The following is a 24,116-nucleotide window of genomic DNA, read 5'->3' on the forward strand; positions in this document are numbered from 1 at the left end:
ATTATTGCAAAGTATTGTAAACACAAAGTATTATTAATCATCTAGAGGTTCTAGACTGTTTTAAATTATTTAAATTATTTAAAAAAGGCATTAATAAAATTATTGTACAATATTGAGCATTTAAGGGCTGTTTTAATAGTACAAACTACAGTAAAACTCCATTTATCTAAACATGTTGAGAGACAAGATAGTTGGTATCATTCTATCTTTCTATCTTTCTTGGCATTCAATGATTACAATAACAAAGATAACTTGTGTGGGTTTGTGTTTCCAAATGGAAAGTTCAAAAGAACTATTGAAATTGAATATAAATTTGTTTGTATAAATGGAGTACAGATAAATGGAGTTCTATCATAATGAAATAGATTAACATCCATTGTAGATAAATATATATATATATAGAACAAAAATACTTACTCAAAATACGAAACTTGAAAATTATTGTGATTGCTGTTGCAATTCAGTTATCACCTGCATAAATCAACTGTATAGACAAAACAATATAAACAATTATATATAATTTATTACTCTTAGAAATAATTGCAAATAATGGTAAATTTAGGAATAATAGCGAATTTAGCAGCATGTAATGATTTCTGATATCATAGAAAGTGCTATACATAAAGATAAAATCTAATAATAAATACAAAAGTAATGCAAGCAGTCTGACAAATAAAAAATGTTCAATATAAGTATATTAAGCTAAAGATGTGATAATATCAACTGGTGTATTTCATCTGCTAAGATATCTTTATTAAGTTTTTCCGTTAAATAATATATAAGTTACAGTAAAAACACAAAATTCAATAATTGCACTTACCATAAATGTATATTAAATTTACATATATTTGTTGCAAACATAAAAACTGCTTTTCTTTTAGGAGACATAGTTGACAGAAACGTCGTTCTATCCTTTTCGACATTCAATGAATGACAAAGATAAAATGACATTTGTGTCAACTGTGTCTCCTAAAAGGAAAGCAGCCAAAGTCTTTGGACAAAAATAAATAATAGCAAAATACCAGATTACAGAAGTGAATAATAATAAATAAAACACTGTCCTATGAGTCACTCGAAACTTTTCCTGAAATTTATCTTGTAATAAAAAAATCCTGTCAACTAAATTACAAGATAGATACAAAGCGACATAACCTATTAGACTTATTGCGTTTTGTTGACACAGCCATCAATATTTTCTGAAACGACATATATTTATTCCTGTTTCGAATATTTCCTCCATTGTGCATAGACCTTAGGATAATAACGTACCCTTATTAACGTTTTTCGGAAAACTAGTGCAATACTGGTGTAATTTTCAATGTTAATAAATAATTTGATCCCTTTAAAGTTATCGCGACGACAAAGAATACGTAGTTAAACAGGTTAAATTATTTATTAACACTGAAAATATGTGAATTAATTTGCATTCAATTGCATTCAGTGTGTACCAGTGTTGCACTAATTTCTTCCAATGAAAAAGCCGCAAAGAACAGACCTAATGGCAGTGTACACACAGCTGGGTTACGTCCGATGCAACAATTGGTCGGCGCAATCGGATACTCGGCGCGTCTACCAATCAGACGTAAAATACCGAAACGGCCGCGATGAGCGCCACAACATCGAACATCTCGACGAGTTGCTTATGCCGCGGTCGAGATATCTCGTAGCAGACGACGCGCCGCACGGATCGACTTGACAGCTCACTCCGTATTTTCACGTGTCCCATCGCGCATCGCGTTGCGTAACTGGAGTCCGACTTCCAGGGAGGAGCTCCCTTTTTGCGGTGAGTAAGGAACGTTTGCGCCACTTTGGCGACGAGGATACCGTTTTTATTTATCGTCGTCATCATCGTCGGTTGCGACGATCGACCGATCGACGGACAGCTGATCAAATGCGACATGCAGGCAGGCAGGAACGCAGGCTGTTTTGACATCGCCACGGGTAGCCGTTTGCAGTCGTTTATCGAAGGCCAATTGGCCCCTGCCGGATACATTTTTCCCAGCCAATCGTAGCCGTTCGCCGCGATCGGGACCGGAAATCTGGCGCAATCTGTTGCAACACGATGAAAAGAGGTGTCTTTTTCGCCTCCGCTCCCAATGTCGTCGTTTCGTCGTATTTCAACGCGACGCAATGCGACGCAATGAAACGGAACTGGCAACGACACACGATGAGAACCGTCGCGATTGCGTCTCATGTTTAATATTTAAACGCTGTTTGCGAACGACGTAATACCTCGATCGGTTATGAACGTACATATTTACGATCCGATCGGACCTTGAAACGCGTGAACGTATGTTTGCGCAAAAGCGCTTCGCCTTGCGAACAGTACGACTCATAAAACCGGTCGTCGACGAGACGACAGATAAGATACTTTTATCGTTCGAGGGACGAACGCGGAGCGATTGCCGAAAAATCGATGTTTCCCCAGTGCGGTTTAGGAGTTCGCATTATCTCGAGTCGAATAAACAGAGAGGCTCCGATAGACGATACGCGCTTCTCTTCCAATCGGTTTTACTTCACCGTAAAGGTGAACGATGACAAAATTGTTTCGTGCGAACGTCATCAATTTCCGGCGATAACGCGCACGTCAGAATAAATACATAAGCGCGGGTTACATAAATGGCACGCGCGCGCTAAAGGTATACGTCAGCGTTGCGCGTGTATTACGCACGTATCTTTCTCTCTCTTTGTTCTTTTTTTCCTAAACGGAGAATTCGATCGATCGGTTATGCGAACAGTCTGCGATACGGAACTTCAGTTACCTCGGAAAAGCAGGTTTTTACGTAAGTGCGCACAGCGCGCACCACAACGGACAGGTTCTCGCTGGCCAGAGTAAAAATGTAAATTTAAAAAACGGCCAGGCAAGATGGCGGTTCGCGCGCCACGCGGTTGCGGCGCAGGAGCGGCCAGGCAGTCTCCCCGGACCCTGGATCGAGGGGAGAATCTTGCGCACGCGCGCGACAAGGGGCTGATGCCTTCCCCGTGTGCTCCCCGTCACGGGGAAGAAGTAACTTTTAATCGTTTATTCGGTTTATTTAAAAATTTTCTGGTCCCTCGACGCGGCCATATTGGCCAGTGACGTCAGAAGCGAGAAATCATGCGAATTTTTTTCCTTGCGTTATATATGCGTCGTAATAAATTAGTTCCTCGCTCACAATAATGTCATTCGCGTTCGATAGTCATATTGGCTGGGGTGTCCCCGACCTGGTGTCATGATCGAACAGGGAGTGGAATTTAATCAAAAATTTTAACTGTAAACGGAATGAGTAGAGTAAAAAAGTTTGTATGCGACGCTACGTTCTCGTGAAATTTGATTTTGAAAATTATCGATGTATTAAGTTTCTTAAATATGTATTTCATATATTTTATTGAAAAATAGTAGTCTTATTTGTACATATTTTGTTCAGTAATTTAAATGATTTTGAATTGTTTTATGTAGTGAAGTGTTTTATATTTTTTATATTAATTAATTGTGTTAATTTTTTATTAATTTTATATTAATATTGACGCATGATATAAATTGTGAATAAAAAGTTAGTGATCGCTTAATTAATTTTCTAATTTTCATTCATTTTTTTCGAAAACTAGCATAAAAAACTTTGTTCCATATTTTCTCTTCATTTCGTCGTCTCGTTTTACGATTAGTTCGGAGACATTCAACAGGATGAATAAACAACCTCATATGTGTAATCAGTAATTTGTTGACTCGCTCTAACAAATCAATTAACTTTTTACGTGTGCCATAAAACGTGCACTTAATATAACACGTAATAACATTTCATTAGCTCAAAAGAGAGTAAAAGAAAGAAGGGAAAAGGACACGTGGTACACAGAAGTCACAATCATCGTAAGAATGTTATCATGATTTTATTTGTCACTTACAAGTTCACTCATAAGTGACAAACAAAGTCATTATGTCATTCTATGATGGGTGCTTTTTGTGTGATATTGTTCTATCTTTGTTACTCCTTGAACGCCAAGAAAGATAAAAAGCTCGTGTCACTAAACGGGAAGCGTCCGATATCATTGTGACACAATTTGACACACGTACTCTAGGCCTGTACATTTTCCATACCTCAGAATTGAACTTCTTTTGAAGGGTTCACTTTTCCCCTTTTCCTTTTCACATTGGAAAGAAAAAGACAAAAGATGGACCCTACAAGAAATTCAGTTCCTGGGGTATAGAAAAAGAACAGGCTTTCTATATTCTACTTGTACTGGAGCGCATATGAATTCATTGTGTCTCTTTTCCAGTATCCTGATTCTCTATAATTTTTAACGACAGTGTTGATATCGTCTTATAATCTTGTTGCGCAATTTTTATCACACATAATGCGCAATAATATAACGCACGTGACAATACTGATGTTATTGAAATCAGTCGACACAAATTAAAAATAACATAATATCAATGTTATAATTTTGAATTCAATAATATAAAGATATATTAGAAAAAAATAATGTCTTTAACAAAACTAGTATTTTTTAACAACAAATATATTGTTTATGTAACAATAAATTTAGTTGCTTTTGCTCAATATACTTTTCAGTTTTGTAAATAAATATTTGTTTATTGTTAATTAAACAGCTCGGTTCACTAAAATAAATCACAAAAATAAATTCTTATTTATTAATACAGTGAAGTAAAATTTTATTCCTAGCAAATAAAAAACCATCAGCTGTTTTATTTTTTCACAATTGTAAAATATGTATATTTTATAAAAAGCTATATTTTTCGTCACAGTCTAATTTTTTTATATATGAACAATAAATATCGAAGAAAACGTCACATGTGATATTTGCTTATGAATTCTATTTTTTTTCTCAATGTAGTTTAAACCGTATCGAACAAAAATATTTATTTATACCAACTAAATTATTTAGTTAATATAAACAAATATTTTTGTTATCTATAAAGTTATCTAAAAAATGTAGCAGAAGTAATTAAGTTCGTTGTTAAGCAAACAAAATATTGGTTGTGTCGTTAAAAAATGTTCCAACTAATGAGTTTTGTTGAAGACACTTAAAATTTTTTTCTTAGTGTAATATAACACCACAATATTACATAACAATTACACTACAAAATTATAACATTTTTATGTTACTTTTATGCCCGTATAATCATATATAGTCAGACCTTGTACTTAAGACTTCCTTAAATTTATCTTTAGATGTTCAGTAGCCAATGAAATAATTTAAGGAAGCCTTAAATATAAGGCTTGACTATGAATACGGGCATTAATAATTTTAATCGATGTCGTCTGAGGAACAGGATCAAGGTATCGTGTTGCGTTCAGAAACTTCACCCAGGTATCATTATATCCTTGTATAACATTCTACGAATAACAAAGATAAAATGCTATATCTGACTTCTTGAACGCACTCTTAAGAAAAAAACGCGATAAATTTTCGCCCCAATGAGGCGCCTCAGCGTAGCGCGCATCCAAGTACAGCCCTGACGCTGATAATCAACGGCGATTGGTGCGCGCGGCAACGCGGGAGGGGGGAGGGGAAGAGAAGTGGGGTGCTTCTCCCTCGCGTAGACTTGGCGACAGGTTTCCGAACGCAGCGTGTAGCCTGTACCGTCTATACGGGCTTCCGCTGGCTGGTCCCGCTGATCGTGTGCGCGCGCGCGCGGGTGCTGTCTGCCTGCCGTTGCCTCGTTATCTCGCCTTGGCTGCGCGTGTTGGCTAAGTTGGCTCGATTCGGCTGGCTCGGTTGGCGTGTGTGACATTGGCGACGGGGGCGGAGCGTTCTGCGGCCACCCAGTCCTAACCAACCCGTGGCTCGACATTCCGCCGTCTCGCCTACAGTGCGCGTCTCGTCTCGATCGCGTTCGGCGTGAAACATTTTCCCCTCGTTTGCTCGACGATCGTCCAGACGAGTGTGCGCGTACGTGTATATGCGTACGTGCGTACGTACGTTCGTGTATGTGCGTGCGTTACAGTGCGTTATACCACACGATTCCCCTGTGCGCCGTGGCGCGGACGGGCCACGAACGCTCTCTCTCTCTCACTCACTCACTCCTCGCTCGGCAGGCTCGGCTGTTCTGGGCTGTTCTCCGTGCCCAGTCCAGTGTCGTGTCTCTCGTGTAACGTGCCTGTGCGCTACGTCCGTCTGTGAAACGATAAAACGAAGGAAACGTCTCGTCTCGTTTCGTCTCGTCTCGTCGCGTTTAATCACGTACCAGCAGGTCGGGTGAGAATCTTGAGCTAAGAGGATCGCGAAAATTTCATCATCGTCTTCGTCATCGTCGCCGCGATGCCCTGGGCGTATTTCTCCCGCATTCAGGTAAATAGCGAAACACTTGATTCGTAAGTGCACTGTTTTCGAATCGAGAGGTTCCTTGCCGAGAGGCATCAGTGCGTGGGGTGAAGCGGGTGGGAGGAAGAGGCGACGGACGTAGATACGTACATACGGCGGTGAGAGGGATTGGCGAGGTGGGGTTGGAGGGGGGAGGGGAGGGAGAAACGGGGAAGAGAGCGAGAGCCACGGATAAGGGCGCCGCGGAGACGAAGGAGAAGAGGGCTTCTCTTTTTTGGAGGATTTCAACCTGAGGTCACGCACGTCGGAGCGAGTGAGGCCGAGCGCGTGCGGGTCAGAGTAGGACGAGGAAGAGTGGAAACCCGTCCTCCATTGCTCGATCGTGAGAGCAAATGGTGGCTCGTTCCACGAGTCTCTTTGTTACGTTACAAATACGAGTTTCGTGGAGCCCCTCTGTAACAAAGCGTTGCTCCGCCTTTGCCGACTCGTGTCTTTGTCGCGACTGAGTAATCCGTCAGGCTCACCGTCGAGAAAAGGAGAAGGGGCCCCCCGCCGTGATGTCAACGGCACAATTTTGCGTCAGTCAGTGATACCGAACGGACAGGTAGACGGATCAGACCAGACCAAACCAGACCAAGCAGTCGGTCGACCAACAACCGGAGTCAGTTAGCAGAGTTAGCTAGGCCAGCGAGCGAGCCAGCGAGCAAAGTAGCAGTTGTAGTGTTTGTTATGATTCTCGGTTCGTTACTATCTTCTCTGCTGCCGCGTGGGGGGAAACGTTAATTGCGTATCGCGCCCCGCGGCCGTTTTATTTAGTCACGCTCTTGTTATCCGAGCGCATATGGCTCGAGCCGAGGCACCGATCCTTTAATTTTTTCTCTCTCTCTTTCTCTTTGTTTCCCTCTTCTTGGAAATCGCGCTGTCGATATCGCTGTTGCTATTCAGTTCGTGGCGTTGCAGCGAACGCCCGAGGTCGGCGATGGATCCGCGAGGTCGCGTTTAAGGAGCATGGGGCATTTAAATTTTTTTTTTATGCGCTCGATTAAAAATCCACGGTTCTAATTTTAACGGTGGTCGTACTGGTCGTCACGCGATAAATAGCCCGTCGCGTTCCGCGTGTTCGTTTGTCTGTACCGTCCGTGATTTTCGGGAACGAGCGATACTCGAAAGTAAACGGACGCAAACGGCGTCTGTTAATGTTTTTCTCCAACAAAGGGGGCAGGCCGCGACAAAAAGTCGCGCGTTCGCGACGCACGATCCGATCTGATTCGTACATCCGATTTTTTTTGTCTCTCTAGCGAATGCGCCCAGCTCTCCACCATTGTGTGTCGCTTTACGCGTCGTACTTACACGCGAATTAAGAGTGTTACGTGGTAACTTGCAACTAGTTCGACCTGGCACTTAGTCATCTTGATAAATACAAACTGTTCTTTTTTTTTTTTCCTAAGGAATAGGATTTTATCGTTCATTTACAGAAGCCATTTAATCCATTAATTTTGCACGTGCGATATATGAGTATTCCTAAGGAACAGGATTGATATATTTATTGTTGTTGTCACCATTTTATCCATTAATTTTCCACGTGTATATAGATTTATCCGCGTTGCATAATTCCTAAAAAAATTTATACTTAAAACAAGATGAACATATTTCGGATGTTGAAAAGGTAGAAAGCGAAGATACTGAGTGCAAAATATGCAAGCAACGCGAACAAATCGTATGAATATTAAATCTATCAAAGTCTTCGAAAGGTTCTTTTTTGCCCAAAGTTATTCATAAAAATATGTGTATTTGGATTTTTTATACATATTCTTATGTGTTCTTACGGAAAAGTAATTTATAAGCTTTCTCCATGCCCGTTTCTTCCAATGTAGATTAATTTTAATTCGGTTCAACTTATTCTTCATCCTTTTTTAATTTTTAGAGCTAGAAAAAGATGAAGAATTAGATCAAAATAAAAATATAAAGCTATCTACATTAATGACACGAGTCACACAAGTCGACACAAACATTTGTTTTGTCTTTATTACTTATGGAATGCTGAAAAAGATAGAACAATATTTTTGTTAACATGTATGACAAGTACCTTTCTTTATGGGTACTTTTCAACGAGAGATACAGATGATACGACGTAACACAATGAATTATTTCATCTTTAACATTGATAAATAACAAAAATGTAAAGATTTACTGTTCTTATTTAGTGACACAAACGTCATTTTATCTTTCTTGGCATTTCTATGAATAATAAAGACAGATAGATATTTGTGTCATCAAGTAGAAAAAAAACATCTCATCTGTCTCTTCCTGAAAAGCGCCTTATGTCCTCCTAAACACTGCAATTATAAATTTGTTTAAATACAGATGAGACAATCACCATATTTAGATATGTTGTGTAATTAATAGTGTCCTGTGGTTTCTCTTTTACAGACAGAATAGTGGCATGAGTCGATTAATCTATGGCAGATCAACAAGATCAGTTGTCATCAGGGGGGTCTGTAGAGAAGGCCAGTGCTTCAGCAGACACCTCTAAGTCAAGGGGGAAAGGCTCTAGTAGTGGCTCGAGTAGCTACAGAAAACGACAAAGTACTGGTGCGATCCCAGATAGCGTGGAAGAGAAGAGGCGTAGACAGACCACCAGTGACCCGCAGACATCTCAAGTGGACAGTAATACACCGCACACACATTCGATTGATTCTTCCAAGGGAGAGGGCAGAATCAGAGGTGAACGAAGAAGTCATGGAGCTGGCTTAGAATCTTATTCGGGTAATTACAGCACCGAACGAAGTGGAATATGTAATAACCCAAACGTTTTATTATGAGTACTTTTTCCATTTGGTGACATAAAGTCTATCTTTCTTAACATTTAATGAGAACAAAGACAGAGAACGACTTGTGTCACCAAATGGAAAGTATTCTATAATTTCTCTTTCCTTTTGAATGTAATTCCAATATTGTATCATCTGTGCAATCTTAATTAATTTTTGCTCATTATTACACGATAACATATATAAATGGACTTTTTTTTATTACACTCTTTAATACTCTAGTTCTTCTTTCAAATCCATATCTTTATTTATTAACAAATCGATTTATATGAATTGTATGATCGTGTATATTGCAACAGAAACCGACTGGAGGTCTCATCATAAGATTCACCAAGTCAGCTACAACAGTAGTAGCAGTACAAGGGTGCGTAGTGCAGCAAGGACAAGTCTGCCAGAGTCAAGTTTAACACCTACCGATTGTGTGGCATCGAGAACTCGTTCCCGTACACCACAGAATCCTCAAGCATTGACACAGGGAACTAGCAGTTACGATCTGTCACTGTCTAGTGGATACGGTAGCCGGAAGACAAATACCTACAGCAGTTTGGTAGCTTCATCGAGTGCTACATCGATCACTAGTCATCCATCCACATCGAGAGGAAGAGGAGGTTAGTGCATACTTTTCTAGTCGTTATTGTTGATTGTAGGATTGTGATGTGTGATTTGCGTGAAGATACAATTTTGTTTTGAGATTGTTTACGTTACATCTATAATGACTCTTAAAACTTTAACATCAAAACTTTAACAAGTGCTATATATATTTTATTAATTATATTTTGTTCTTTTTTTTAATTTTTTAACTTTAATAATGAAAATAAAAGTTTCTTAAAATTTTTTTTTTTTGTTTAATTTATGACATATATCATAGAGAGTTCTGAGATTTAAATTTTAATAAATTGATATAATAAACATTTTTTAATTTTATGTTAAGAAATTTGAACATGATAGAAGAAAGCAAAATCAATAAATATTTAACAAATAATCTGTAACAAACGTTACAATACTAGCTAAGAAAAAAAAAATCTTTTCAAAATGTTTAATTATGAATATAATTATTATGTTTAAGCAATGTTAATTACTCTATTAAGTTTAAAAGACTTCTCTTTTGTAGCTCTGATTGTTTACAACAAAAAAAAAACAGAACCAATTTGATTCTTTAGTGTACATTTGATTTTTTAAACAATGCATACAGAGAGAAGAAAGAACAAATTGTATAGCTAGGTAACATGTTAGCTTACATAAATCCAAACAAAAACCTCTTTATGAAATACATATCTCTATATTTACACATGTACGCAATTTATCTCTACTTGTTATGTCTCTATTTGTGTAACATTTGCTAACTTGTTAGCAGATTTGGAAAATTTTTGATTTTTGGAAATCAGTATACAGAAATATATGATACAGAACTCGTGCGTTTTATTACGAGTTTTGATCCAATATCGTCAGGTCAGTCGTGAATATAACGACAGTCTTATTGTGTGTAATATTTGTGTAAATGAAAGGGAGTGATTTAGCTAATAAGAGGCAAAAAAAAGTGTAAAAATGTTTCGAAAGATAGGAATATAATAAAATTTAGAAAACGCAAGCATTATCAAGATAAGAGTCATAGATCAGACTGTATCATTAGGCCAGAGGATGAGCGAATGTCTGGAAGGATTTGTGTCTGCTGTCAAAGCACTTTTTCCAATATCAACACAAACCTACCATCAAGAAGGTAAGCTTAAGGAGTACACACTCTTCGTACCACATTTTCTTCCTTCCCCTTATTTTCTCTTACAAATTCGCGAGTAGTTTAAATGAACATCCGAGTCATTGAACTCTCCATTCTGAACTTATTCTCTATACATCCATATGCAAATATCATCATTTACTGTACTTAATATCAGGTAAACTTCTGTATCAAACTCATTCATGCATGGTATTAATTATGTAAATATAATTAAGGGAAATACAATTCTATCCAACTTCTATGATACTTATGTTTTATTAAATCTGATAATTACCACGAATACAATAGTTTAAAACGCCATATCATCGTGACTTAACGTAACGTTAGATCTAAATCTTTTTTGTTATACACACATAATAAGATTATAATAATAATTTATATATAATTGGATATATAAAAATTAGAGAAAAGTATTTTCAAATTTATTATAATATGAAAGAAAGTTATCTTTTATATTCAGAATAATATTGTACAAATATCGTACTGGAAGTTTATGAACTGTTTGCAAACATTTTCGTAAAGTTATCTAACATATCATACATCATACAATTATATATAAATCGAATAACTTTTAATTGAATAAAGTATTATAAAAGTTATATTGATATTGAAATTATTATTGTTTCAGTTTTTATATTACCTTGGTTTTAATTTAGGATAATACTTTTTTATACAATCGGAATCATATATACGCAATATTACGAATTTATTTTTAATATAATAACAATTCCAATTTTTATTATATAGGTGTACAGAATAAACCGACAAAATACATTAGCGTGGAAAAGAATAAAATTTTTGTCGATTTTTTCATAACTCAGATTTAATTTATCATCTTTCTCAAATTAAAAAAATATCTAAAATAAAAATCTAGTATTTTATTTATTCAAAAATAATGTGATTATAGTTGCAATAAATATTTTAAAATTTAGAGAGTTTATTATTCCTTGTTTTTTCTTATTTTTTTATTTTTGTATTACTAATATCTTATTGCTCTCGAGATAATGCGTTAAAATTAGTGTCGGAAATCCTGTGGATAAGCAATTTTTTCTGTGGAATTCTGTATATCATCATGGAGCTAAACTGATCTCTTGCTTTCGTTCTTTCATATACGTAATAGAATTGATTGAATGTAGTTAATACAATATACATTCAAGTACAATTGTCTTCGGAAATTTCTTTTTTCATGTCGATATTAGTATTCTTCAAACTGACGTATTCTATAACATTTTCTCGCAGAAATATCGTAAATTGCTTTAATATTAGAAACTTGTAATTAATTCATTCTGGTCTTTTAAAAGAAGCTTTCATCTTGTATGAAAGACGACTTTTATTATGTAGTAATATCTTTGTTATCCGATATTATCATTTGTAATCGTTAATCTTTTTTATTGGCTGTTATGCGAGTTTAGAGTTAATATGAAGCTTATAAAATGTTCCTATTTTAGATATATTTAATAATTCTGATAGTTTTCAGCTTGCAAACTTGCAATCTACACCGAGCGATTAAGTCCAGGATAATGATCATATAGAAACGTGAAAAGTAAAAATGTTTATCATTGAAGCTAATGGAGAAATTTTTCACTTTTCATGTTTTTGCCTTAGTGAAAAAGTTATCTGGTACCCAGGTATAATTTTTGATCTCGTAAAACTCAATGTATTATCTCGAAAGCTAATTTTTTTTTTTCAAATCCGCTTTAGTACAATTTGTGCCTGCTCCAGCAGCTACAATACGAGTCTTTAGATTTGTGGAAATGGGAATGAGTGCCTTTTCTTAACACGAACAATACTATGTTAAAACTTGGGTCAATGTACTATCATTGAATATAATTAATGTTTTGTACGATGATAGAAGTTAAACTTTTTCCTTCAGATAACAAATAGAAATTGTTCAAGATTTTCTTTTGTTGCTCGATGAAAGTTGTTTGTAAATTACGAAATTGTCAGAATGAAATTTATTTAAAATAGGTGCATAATTTTTGTGAATTCACATTTTACCTGTCATAACGGTTAGTATTTAGACAACACTTAATATTGTCTTAATATCGTGATTTCTAATCTCTGTGAGAAATTATGCAACATTAATTGTTGCTAAAACTGTTTAACTAGGAAGATATTCATAAACTAAACAATTAAAGGAATAGTTAAAAAAGACTATTATGCTTGATTTTATATTAAAAAAACTAAGATTGTTTGGTTTTGGATTTAATAGATATCTATTTTTACAATTGACAGGCAAAATTGTATATAAAATTGCACAAGACACATCATGATAGAAATCATACATCACCTATAATGATCTAACTTGCGAAAATGTTTGACTTTTGTAATTGTGCACACGGAACAAGAGTCATATTGTTTTCTTTTTCGTTTTGATGATATTTTACGTGTATCGAAAGTGTAAATAAGAAATGTTGCATATATGTATTCATATAGCAACTTTGACATCCATATAAATAAGAATGTGTGCAATTAGACAGCCACACGCGACAAGTCTCACCCTAGTCTTTACCCTATGTATCTCAATGATTGTGTGACATTTGGATATTTTAGATTCGAAATCTCACGGCGGTGCGACCTGTAGCGCAACGAGTAGCAGCACGAGTAGTCAAGTCCTGGGTGTCAAGTCCAGCATCAGAGTGGGTAACGCAGCAAGTAACTCTGTGGAGAGTGGTGGGGGGGCGTTGGCACATGACGGGGCAGGCACGAGTGGCATCGCTTCAACGGCCACTGCCAATCCACCTGTGTCTGCCACCGTTTCTGCCAACCCTACACACCCTCATTCTACACACAAGCACCTGCTACGCTCTCGCGCGAAAGCTACCGGTGAACAGCCGAAGGAATTGCCATCTAGCAACAAGACTTCGGGGAAACATCACAAGAAAGACTCTACAACGGGTTCCTGTTCGAGTTCGAGGTAGCCAGTCAGAGATACTTTTCTCTTCTAATTCAGTTGCGAACTTGACAAGATCTTATGTAATCTTATGTAATTAAAAAAATTATAATGATATCTCTGGCTGGCATTGTTACAGACATCGCTCCTCATCGCGCGTGAGGAAGCCGGTGACGGAGAGTGGCTCCGGTGGATTAAGTAGTGTAATGTCAGGCAATGATTCTATCAGCGCTACGTCAGTATCATCCTCTATTCCGAGCAGTCAGTTAGTCTCAACCACAGGTGAGGAGGAGTCGGCATCAACTGCGACATCCGCCACAGGTTAAATGCCTTTGATGTCTAAGCTTAATAGATATTTAATAAGCTTGATCAATTTTGTTGTACGATGTTAGATCGCGTCATTCAAAATTTCGATTTCCTACTTGCACGCGAAGCTGGTGGAGGACCATCTGGAATGTCAGGAACGACAGGTGATAGCGAAAGCGACGATGGAGAAGTTGGACGATTGCAAGCTTTATTGGAGGCTAGAGGTCTACCGCCTCATGTGTTCGGTGCACTGGGACCGCGAATGCAACACTTACTTAACAGAAGCATGGGCGCAAGTTCCGGTATGAAAATAAATTCTTTTGTCGGCATATTGTAACTTAATTGAGATAGTTCACAATTCATGCGTTGTTTGCGAATAGATCATAGTTCTAATAGGTATAGACTACGCATTCCTTGAACTTAACATCTGTGCTCTGTTAGAAAGAATTGAGTCATATCTCTCTTTAGTTTACTACTTTAGAAATAGAGAGAGCGATATGATTCAAGCTACCTCACTCTTTCTAAACCGACAATTTTATAAAAATTCATAGTCTATTATTATATCCATGACAACCATGGTTGGCATTTAATAAAAAAAGATTAATGTTTTTTTTTATTTTTTTTTATTTTTTTTTTTAAAGAATAAAACGTAGTGTTTCTTTTTAATATTTTAAACATACTTTATACAATATTAAAAAAAAAACATTAAAAACATCGATAAAACATGTTTTAAACTGTTTAAAACATATTTTTTTCCAACCTCTGTGACAAGCTATAAATAATCTTCAATTGTATGACACACTTAGCTTCTATAAATAGCATGTCGAAATATCGCTTATTCGGTATACTCATCTTTAAACTAACAATTTGCAGCTGCTAAGGCGCAACAACTTCTAGCCGGTTTACAAGCTGTTGAAGACGAGGGAGAACAATTGCAGGCCGTCATGAACATGGGAGAGATTCTTGTAATGGGCAACGAGGATACTCTAACCGGTTTTCCCGTCAAACAAGTGGTCGCAGCTTTAATTAATTTATTAGGAATTGAACATAATTTTGCGATAATGACCCATGCGTGTCGTGCCCTTACGTATATGATGGAGGCACTGCCACGGTCGTCCACTGTTGTAGTGGATGCGGTGCCAGTGTTCCTACAAAAACTCGAATCGATCGAGTGCATGGACGTAGCCGAACAGTGTTTGACAGCATTAGCCATGTTGTCACGCAGGCACAGTAAAACAATTTTACATGCGGTATGTACATATGTTTCTAATTTGCATACAATACAATTGCATTTTTTCTTTATTTACTCATTACCCCTTATTTACTACTTTTCTTGCAATAATTGACCCAGCTCATAATTTTGTATATAAAAATTTTATTGCAAGATCATCAAAAGATTTCTATTATTACTTGAAATTTTATATTTTATGCTAGAATATCATGACTTTTGACTTTATATCTGGTTTTATTGCATTTTGATATTCTTAATATTTCTAACATTGTTTAGAAAAATAATGATTTTTATATTTTCATAGTGGAAAATTATGTATAAATACTATTAGGAATTTCAAATAGAATAATTTTGATCTGAAATTTTTACATTTTTCATGGATACAAGGTGCTTTCTTTCTGTATTTAGTAATATAGGTCGGTCTATCTTTCTTGGCATTCCATAGTAACAAAGACAAAACGATAGAGTTATGTAGAGTTGTGTCACCAAATGGAAACCATGTATAGCATATATAGGCCGAGCATATACTATATATTAAGCATTTGCTGGTGGCCTCTCGTGTAAGAGAGAGGAAACACAATTCTCTTCTCTCTCTAAGATTGTTCTCTGTCTGTTAGAGAGAGGAGAGTTCTGAGTTGCGTTCCGTCTCTCGCATCCGAAAGCTAGGTCTCGCGCGTCATACTGTCATACGCGTCATCTATACTGTGTCTATACTGTATAGTGCCCTTAATAATGAAGATATTTCAAATGTTCAAATTAAATAAAACAGTTTTCCTATTATCTTACATGATGCTTTGGAAACACATGTGATGACTTTTATTATTTATAATTAATGTGAATTTTAATTACAAAATTTTTTTATTTTTCAGGGTGGAGTTTCAGCCTGTTTGAAGTTTGTTGATTTTTTCAATATCACAGCACAACGTGCAGCGTTAACAATTACCGCAAACTGCTGCCAAAACCTTCATCCTGACGATTTTCATTTGGTAGTGGATAGTTTACCATTATTAACAAGCAGATTAACGAATCAAGATAAGAAGAGCGGCGAGTGTGTGTGTCAAGCATTCAGTCGATTAGTTGACAGTTTCCAACATGATCCTGTAATGCTGCATAAAATTATCAATGCCGAACTCTTACAGAATCTACAACAACTGGTATGTGCTTTATCAGTGAAATACTTATTGTTGGAATCATTTTTCTTCGTCCCTACTGTTTATACATTATTCCATGTATTACAGCTCATGATTACGCCGCCGGTTAACAGCACTAACAATTTCATAACTGTATTACGAATGCTCTCTGTGATATCAAATCGCTGTCCCGACCTGGCGCAATTGTTGCTGCAACAAAATATAGCTTTCACGTTAAGTTATCTTTTAACTGGATCTCTGGAAGTCAAAACGGAAGACGTGGAGTTGGTGCCGCGTACACCGCAAGAATGGTTTGAAATTACGTGTTTAATCGAGGAGCTTATGCCTCCGTTACCAACAGATGGAATATTCAGTGTAAATAGTTTACTCGAAAGGACCAGCAATCAACAGGAGACTGTCCAGTGGGAATGGCGTGACGAAAAACAATGTTCCCATCCGTTCAGTACTATAGATTCTAGAATTATCGAGGTAATTTCATCGCTTTAATCGACGAGTGAACACGAAAAATTAATCGTTAAATACATGTTTTAGATGGCGTTTCAAAATGGCGAAGATGAGATATGCCTTACCTCTTTCGGACGAACTTACACTATAGATCTGACTGTGATGAAACAAATTAACGAGGATATAGGAATAACAAGAAGTATATTTCGGAGAGTAAACGCCAATCCTACTGAGGGAAAGAGTCCAACTTGCTCATCTAGGTATAAATTACATTTACGATCTTTTAAGGTTACAAAGAGTTTTGTCATTAACATAGTTATGTTATTGATTTCAGTATGGATGTTGTGCCTCCGGTAATTGAAACGAACGAATGGCTAGTGTCTTTTATTCGAACTTTATTCTCTGTACTATATGAGGTTTACAGCAGTTCAGCTGGGCCCGCTGTAAAATGCAAATGCCTCCGAGCTCTTCTTCGTATGGTGTATTATGCTTCAACTGACTTACTTAAGGTAAGATATATATTAAGCGATAGTATATTTGCTTGTTTGTGACATATATTTTATGTACGAATGTTTTTTTTTTTGCACACAGGATGTTCTAAAGAATCAAGTGGTTTCGTCACATATAGCTGGTATGTTAGCGTCGCAAGACTTACGTATAGTTATCGGAGCTCTTCAAATGGCGAGTATCTTGATGAAGAGATTGCCACAAGTATTTGGGGTTCATTTTCATCGCGAGGGCGTACTGCATCAAGTTCGTCAATTAGCAGATCCCGAAGTACCTCTCGGTGTTTCACCACCTAAGTGCCCTTCTGGTAAGTTGCTCTATTCTTAATGCGTTTTACTATTCGTCGCCACATATGTGATATACATATACATATATATTGGATCATATGACATTTTACGTTGTATTTAGGTACATCATTACCAAGCCCACAGCCAGGTCCGTCTAATACACCACTTTCTTCCACCACAATGTTGTCTTCTAGTAGTGCCACGTCTCCAGTTGTCTCTCCATCTTCGAATGGCAACATATTGTTCGGCACAATTGCGTCGTCGTGCCAGTATAAACCAAATATCAGTGCTTCGCTGGAACCACACAGGACAGAGTTAAACAACAGCGTAGAGGAAACAAGCGCACCGCAAAGTGCTCACTTGTTAGTACGAGATGTCTTCACTGATGTATTTACAATTTTTTAAATAACCATTTATGTATCGTATTTATCGTGTCTTTCTATTTATTAGAAGGATTGGTGATGTACTGAAGAAAAAACGACAAAATAAGAAGGGTCGTTTTTCGAGATTGGGAGGCACCACCACGCCACAACAAACGCAACAGCCGGAGTCCCTGTTCACTGGTTTTACCCCAAAGAATAATAGATTTTTGGGAAATCTTAATCCGGCCAAATGGGGTCGGAAATCGTCCTCGTCCAGTACTAGCAACGACAAGAGAGACTCGAGCTCATCCACAAATTTGTCGAAACCACCGAGTAATCCGAGCTTAACTGGTGGAAATCGGGATAAAGCAAAAGCATGGGTGCGCGAACAAGCAGCCCAATTTTTGGCAAGATATCAGGACGATGCACCTTGCTCGCATCCCGCCCTAACAGTTCTTGCTCGACTGACTGCTGCGATACAGCGATTGCAATCAAATGTAAGTGCATTAAGTGAAAACAATTTATCATAAATAAAGATTGCTAAACATTGGATGTTTCGTCAATATATTTATGCTACATCTTTATTTTTAAATAGCTTTATGTACAAATAGAATGATAAAAAAATTTGGCCACAAAGTTTTGTGTTTATCATATTATTAATATATCATATTATTAATATATTCACAAAAGAACAAACTCTAGATAGAGAGAGTGTTAGTTCTTATTAAATATCAAACAATAATTATAACATTAAAAATGACCATACATGTTACAACTATTTATATCTGCAGATTTTCACAATTCGCACTTACATTTACAGGAATTGGACGAAATGCTATCAGCACTAACAGAATTACGGGACATAGTTCTCGAGAGCGATATATCGCCGTTTGAAATGAATTACAGCGGCCTTATCAAGGCTCTGTTGAACTACCTCACTACTACGGATGCACCGGGTAATCGTTACGATCGTCTTCGTATGTTTTGGAAATTGTTTGCGGAATCTACCGTAAGTAAAATCAACCTTTCTGCTCTTCTTCACTTCTAACGAATATGTAAGTAATCCTTACGATACGATTTATTCAGATGCAACAGAACAACGATATCATGGATCTTAATCCTGGAGCATTTGGTGCTTTAGTAACGAAATTGAACAGCTGTGTTGCACAGCTAGAACAATTCCCAGTGAAGGTTCACGATTTACCCGCGGGTTCTGGCGCTGGCCGTGGCGGCACCAGTGCTCTGAAGTTCTTTAATACGCATCAACTTAAGGTAACTATCTAAAATATGAAAAATTTAATTATCACGAGATAAGACAACTCTGTGCAAACGCCGAAATATAAACGCAAACGTTTCGTTGAATTGTGTAGTGTAATCTTCAACGGCATCCGGACTGTAATAATCTGAAGCAATGGAAGGGTGGTACTGTAAAAATAGATCCGCTTGCATTAGTACAGGCGATTGAGCGTTATTTGATGGTACGTGGATATGGCAGAATACGGGACGCTGACTCGATGGTCAGTGATGACGACAATAGCGAGGATGACATTGATGATACTCTGGTATATGCCTTTTCAATGGAGCATCTATCTTTAGATTAGAGAAAACCGATAAAATCGAGCGATTACATTTACCGCTTTTCTTTCCAGGCGGCAGTTGTGATAAGCCAAGGACCACCGAAACATAAACTTCAGTTTTTAATTGGCGACGTGGTTCTACCTTTCAACATGACGGTTTATCAAGCTGTCAGGCAATTTGGATGTTCCGGAGTGGATCATTCCGAGGCAGAGGCCGATAGTGAACCGCCACTTGGACACGATGCGGTATGGGTGCAAACCCATACGATATACTACAGGTATTTTCAAACATTCAGACATTCATTTCAGAAATTTTAAAACATACTCATCTTGTAAAAACGCTACACCGACAATTAACAATATCGCCACTGTCATTAAAAGTTACAGAACTAGTGCTGATATCATTTTTTTAAGAAACTTACCAAGACCATCGACTTTTATATTGATCTGAAAAGAAATATTTTATTTTTTCTGAACGCAGACCTGTACCAGAAGAAGATGCCGCAATCTCTCCAAAATCAGGGTCGAGCTCACAGGGTAATAGCAGGAAGGGCAAAGGAAAAAGTACAAAGATTAGTTCAAAGAGAAAAGAAGATAGTCTCTGGCTAGAAGGCACGGTTCCTCTTCAACACTGTCCCCTCGCGCCATATCTATCTCCCACATTACCAGCCTCGGTAACTATCGCAGACGCTTCTCTCGATGGGTTGTGTCTTTTGCGGCTCTTGCACGCTCTTAATCGCCATTGGGGCATACTGTTCCCTCATCTAAAAAGCATGAGCCTGCTATCACCTCAGGACTTCATCAATAATAAGATCGCCGCGAAAGCCAGCAGGCAACTACAGGATCCACTGGTGATCATGACTGGAAACTTGCCATCTTGGTTACAACAGATAGCGTCTGTCTGGTCAGTAGAGCGAATAGCTCGATCGTTGGTTTAATTTGACTAATTTTAGTATAATTCAAGAATTTATTTACAATAATTAAATTCAATTTCCAGTCCTTTTCTCTTTCCATTTGAGACGAGACAGCTTTTATTGTACGCGACATCGTTTGATCGAGATAGAGCATTACAACGTCTCTTGGATTCCGCGCCGGAACTTTCGGGATCGGACAGTCAGGAGCGTGTTACACCACGCTTAGAGCGAAGGAAGAGAACTATCTCGAGAACGGACATTCTTAAGCAAGCAGAGTTAGTGATTCAAGACTTAGCCTCTAATAAGGCCTTACTTGAAGTGCAATACGTCAACGAGGTTAGTTGATTTTTGTGCATACGTCCTTCTCGGACTGTCAATCCTAGTTGCAAGTCTCTAACATACTATTTATATTACAGGTCGGTACTGGTCTCGGTCCAACTCTGGAATTCTACGCTCTAGTCTCTAAGGAACTGCAACGCGCTGATTTAGACTTGTGGCATGGCAGTTCGAATCCTACTGAAAACGGATATGTTAATTCCTCGCACGGGCTCTTCCCGACGCCAATCCCATGGAACACTAAAGTATCGCATCTAGCAAAATTGAAAACCAAGTTCAAATTCCTTGGGAAATTCATGGCGAAAGCAATCTACGACTCCAGAATGGTAAAAATTAGCGTATCTCATTCGTAAAATCTTTTCAAATTTCTCCAATTGCGTTCTTAATATATTGAATTGTTTCTTTTAGTTGGATCTGCCATTTAGTTTAACCTTCTATCGTTGGTTACTGGGAGAGGAACATACTCTTACGTTAGCAGACTTGGCATACGTATGTCCCGACGTATATCGTACTCTTAGTAAGCTCCAGGAGGTCGTGAGGAAGAAAGAAGTTATGGAGAAGGATCAGACGCTACGACCGCACGAGAAAGCGCAATTAATTGAAACTCTTGATTTAGACACGTGCCCCATTTCCGAATTGGGTCTTGTGTTCGAATTACCGGGCTACGAGAATATCGAATTGAGGAAGGGCGGTAGCGAAATATCCGTTACTATTTACAATCTGGATCAATATATTAAGGTAAATGCATATCTCTCTTTCTCACTCACTTACTCACTCACTCACTCTCGACGTTCTCCTTTGCCAATGTCGTTTGAGGAATCACAATGATCACGCAATCTCTGTAAAATTTCAGTTAGTGGTACACTGGTTCTTGTATGAAGGCGTATTCAGACAAATGGAGGCTTTCCGGGAAGGTTTCGAGTCGGTATTCCCTCCGTCGCAATTGAGACTATTTTTCCCAGAAGAACTGGAGGCGGTATTTTGCGGCCACGCACAAACCGGCGGACAATGGGACGTGAAGACTCTTGCTGAGTGCTGTAGAACCGATCATGGTTATACACCGGACTCACGAGCCATTCGTTTTCTATTCGAGGTCATGTCCAAGTACAACAGCGAGGAACAGCGACAGTTCATTCAGTTTGTCACCGGTTCACCGCGTTTACCCGTTGGAGGTAGATACTTTGCCATTCTCAGTTTTCATTTGTATTATTATAAATTAGAGAGATTAGCGATAAAGTGCATGCTTATTATTTTTCAGGTTTCAAAAGCTTAACGCCTCCGTTAACAATAGTACGCAAAACCTTTGATCCGTCTATGAAGACAGACGATTTTCTACCATCAGTAATGACTTGCGTTAACTACCTAAAACTGCCTGATTATACCACTTTGGAAATAATGCGGGAAAAGTTGCGGATAGCCGCGCAAGAGGGTCAACACTCGTTCCATCTCTCCTAGAAATGGATGGAAAATCGGCGCCTCATTTTCTCCTTTATTCTTATATTATCCAGACCGCGAATTATCCGAACTTCGTTTAAGATCTGCGTGAAAATTTACGTACGTTGTCAGTGAGCAAATCCAACGTCGCGATGATTTTTATCCTTTACGTAAGTTCTTTTGAGGACTTTATTTCTTGAAAAAAAAATTCGTCGGAGCGACAGTTCTTTCTTTTGGTGTTTATATCTTTGCAATTTGGATTGTGATATACTTTGATCAGAAAGAAAAGTGCAAAGCTGCATAATTAACTGAACCGTGCGAGTTTACGCTCTCGCGAACGCTACGTACCGAATGGCTTGCAAGCGAGAACCTCGTTTTAGGAAAAAGAAACTTATCTTCAGTACGTTACAATAAAAAAAAGGAAGATTGTAAATATAGTTTAATATACACAAGTCGATATAAATACTTTATATAATAGTAACGAGAAAAATGATATTGCTATGAAAAATACTATACTAACTGAACATAAAATAGCCCGAGCGAGAAAGAAAAAGGAGGACGTTTACTAGATATAAGTAAATTTTATATCAGTGGTGCATTAAAAAGCATCGCCATACGTCGCCAATCTCCCGCGATCGTGGAAGACATGAAAATTTACATGCTAAAATCAGCAACGAGACGCGCACGCCCGTGATGAAAGCGCGCGAGCGCGTGTCTTGTCGGAACAACGCTAATTCCGGATACAGACACATATACACAATATCGTGTCTCTCGCTGCTATTCTCTATTTTGTAATCGATCTCTTCGTGTTCGTCGCTTTTAAGTTTCAACGATCGAGAACGCAACGCGCGAGTCACACGTTACGCCACACACTCCTACATTTAAGTTCAATCAGTGTGTAACGCTCATCAACATTTATTTGATATTTCTATTCTAAGTAAATTAGCCCGATCGTTTACTTTATTTAGCTGTATAAGAGTGCAACCAGAATCGCCAAGGAATCACCATCGTGACACGCGTGTGAATCGAAGGGAAATTCCGATATCCATTTACTTACAAGCAAATCGTCATATTTAGAGGGAAAAAGAAAAAAAAAAGAATTGTAAGAGAATTGTATAATACAAAATAGAATGGATATATAAAGTAAGTGAAGCTGATGTATCAAATGGATAATACAAGGTACATTACTTTCTTATGTCATTGCAGAAACCGCGGAGTCTATATAAGAAACTGTGCGAGAGAGAGTGTGTGAAGCAAGTTGATCTTATACTTTTGTTCGATTTAAATTTTATATAATATATATCGCACACACACGAGCGGGCGCTTTTTCCAATTTGTTGTATTCTCCAGAACTCGCGGATTTGAAAGTCACACATCATTTAGCGGAAGTTGTAATTTATGTTGTCAGTCACTATAAAATATTTTTTCTTCTTTTTTTGAGATATACTATACTGCTGACACGTCAATGTACCTTACATTATCACGATTATACGTTTATTAAGCGTGTGAACACATTTGCAATTTTTAAAAAATATTTTTCACTTTATGTGAGGACGAATCGCGAATGATAGCACAAGGAAATCAATATAGGCAAAGGAGATCAGGAGATCTTGGATATATGCACTATCGTAAAATGTGTAATCATTCAGAATACGCGAAAAACCCGTGTCATTAATATTATAAACAAAAGATATATTTATATCGATTCAGTAGTATATAAACGAATTTTACTTTATTCATATCGGAAGATCTTTTTTTTCTTTTTTTTCTTCAAAACCTTCAATAAACGCATAGGTATAAATCGCCAAAGGAATGTACCTCTTAAACACATTGGACGAGACACAAGCATC

At 37.5% G+C, this 24,116-nt stretch overlaps 1 protein-coding gene across 8 annotated transcripts; it reads left to right on the plus strand.

Annotated features, from left to right (window-relative positions):
• The first annotated feature begins 1,659 nt into the window (after positions 1 to 1,659).
• On the plus strand, positions 1,660 to 23,432 carry ctrip (E3 ubiquitin-protein ligase ctrip). Of its 8 annotated transcripts, none has more exons than XM_018460413.1 (25): positions 1,660 to 1,783; positions 8,695 to 9,030; positions 9,392 to 9,700; positions 10,723 to 10,809; positions 13,378 to 13,741; positions 13,857 to 14,038; positions 14,110 to 14,325; positions 14,897 to 15,273; positions 16,124 to 16,408; positions 16,493 to 16,873; positions 16,937 to 17,109; positions 17,184 to 17,358; positions 17,441 to 17,663; positions 17,765 to 18,005; positions 18,094 to 18,502; positions 18,826 to 19,014; positions 19,092 to 19,277; positions 19,376 to 19,567; positions 19,655 to 19,860; positions 20,064 to 20,486; positions 20,580 to 20,832; positions 20,913 to 21,158; positions 21,241 to 21,570; positions 21,686 to 22,004; positions 22,091 to 23,432. In XM_018460413.1, exons 2-25 carry the CDS (start codon positions 8,724 to 8,726, stop codon positions 22,285 to 22,287), a joined length of 6,270 nt encoding a protein of 2,089 aa, XP_018315915.1. In that variant the 5' UTR covers positions 1,660 to 1,783; positions 8,695 to 8,723; the 3' UTR covers positions 22,288 to 23,432. The 8 variants fall into 8 exon arrangements, with proteins under 8 accessions (XP_018315915.1, XP_018315920.1, XP_018315922.1 ...); XM_018460418.1 differs by having other exon boundaries at positions 13,857 to 13,999; XM_018460420.1 differs by having other exon boundaries at positions 13,857 to 13,999; positions 14,152 to 14,325.
• Positions 23,433 to 24,116: the final 684 nt, after the last annotated feature.

Source organism: Mycetomoellerius zeteki, unplaced genomic scaffold (assembly GCF_001594055.1).
Source record: "Mycetomoellerius zeteki isolate Tzet28-1 unplaced genomic scaffold, Tzet1.0 scaffold94, whole genome shotgun sequence".
NCBI classification, from domain to species: Eukaryota; Metazoa; Arthropoda; class Insecta; order Hymenoptera; family Formicidae; genus Mycetomoellerius; species Mycetomoellerius zeteki.

Coding starts and splice junctions, on each gene's coding strand:
- ctrip (XM_018460413.1), top strand. CDS start 8,724: ATGGCAGATCAACAAGATCAGTTGTCATCAGGGGGGTCTGTAGAGAAG. Junction 9,701..10,722: donor CACATCGAGAGGAAGAGGAG/GTTAGTGCATAC, acceptor CTGTATCATTAG/GCCAGAGGATGAGCGAATGT. Junction 21,159..21,240: donor CAATCTACGACTCCAGAATG/GTAAAAATTAGC, acceptor TGTTTCTTTTAG/TTGGATCTGCCATTTAGTTT.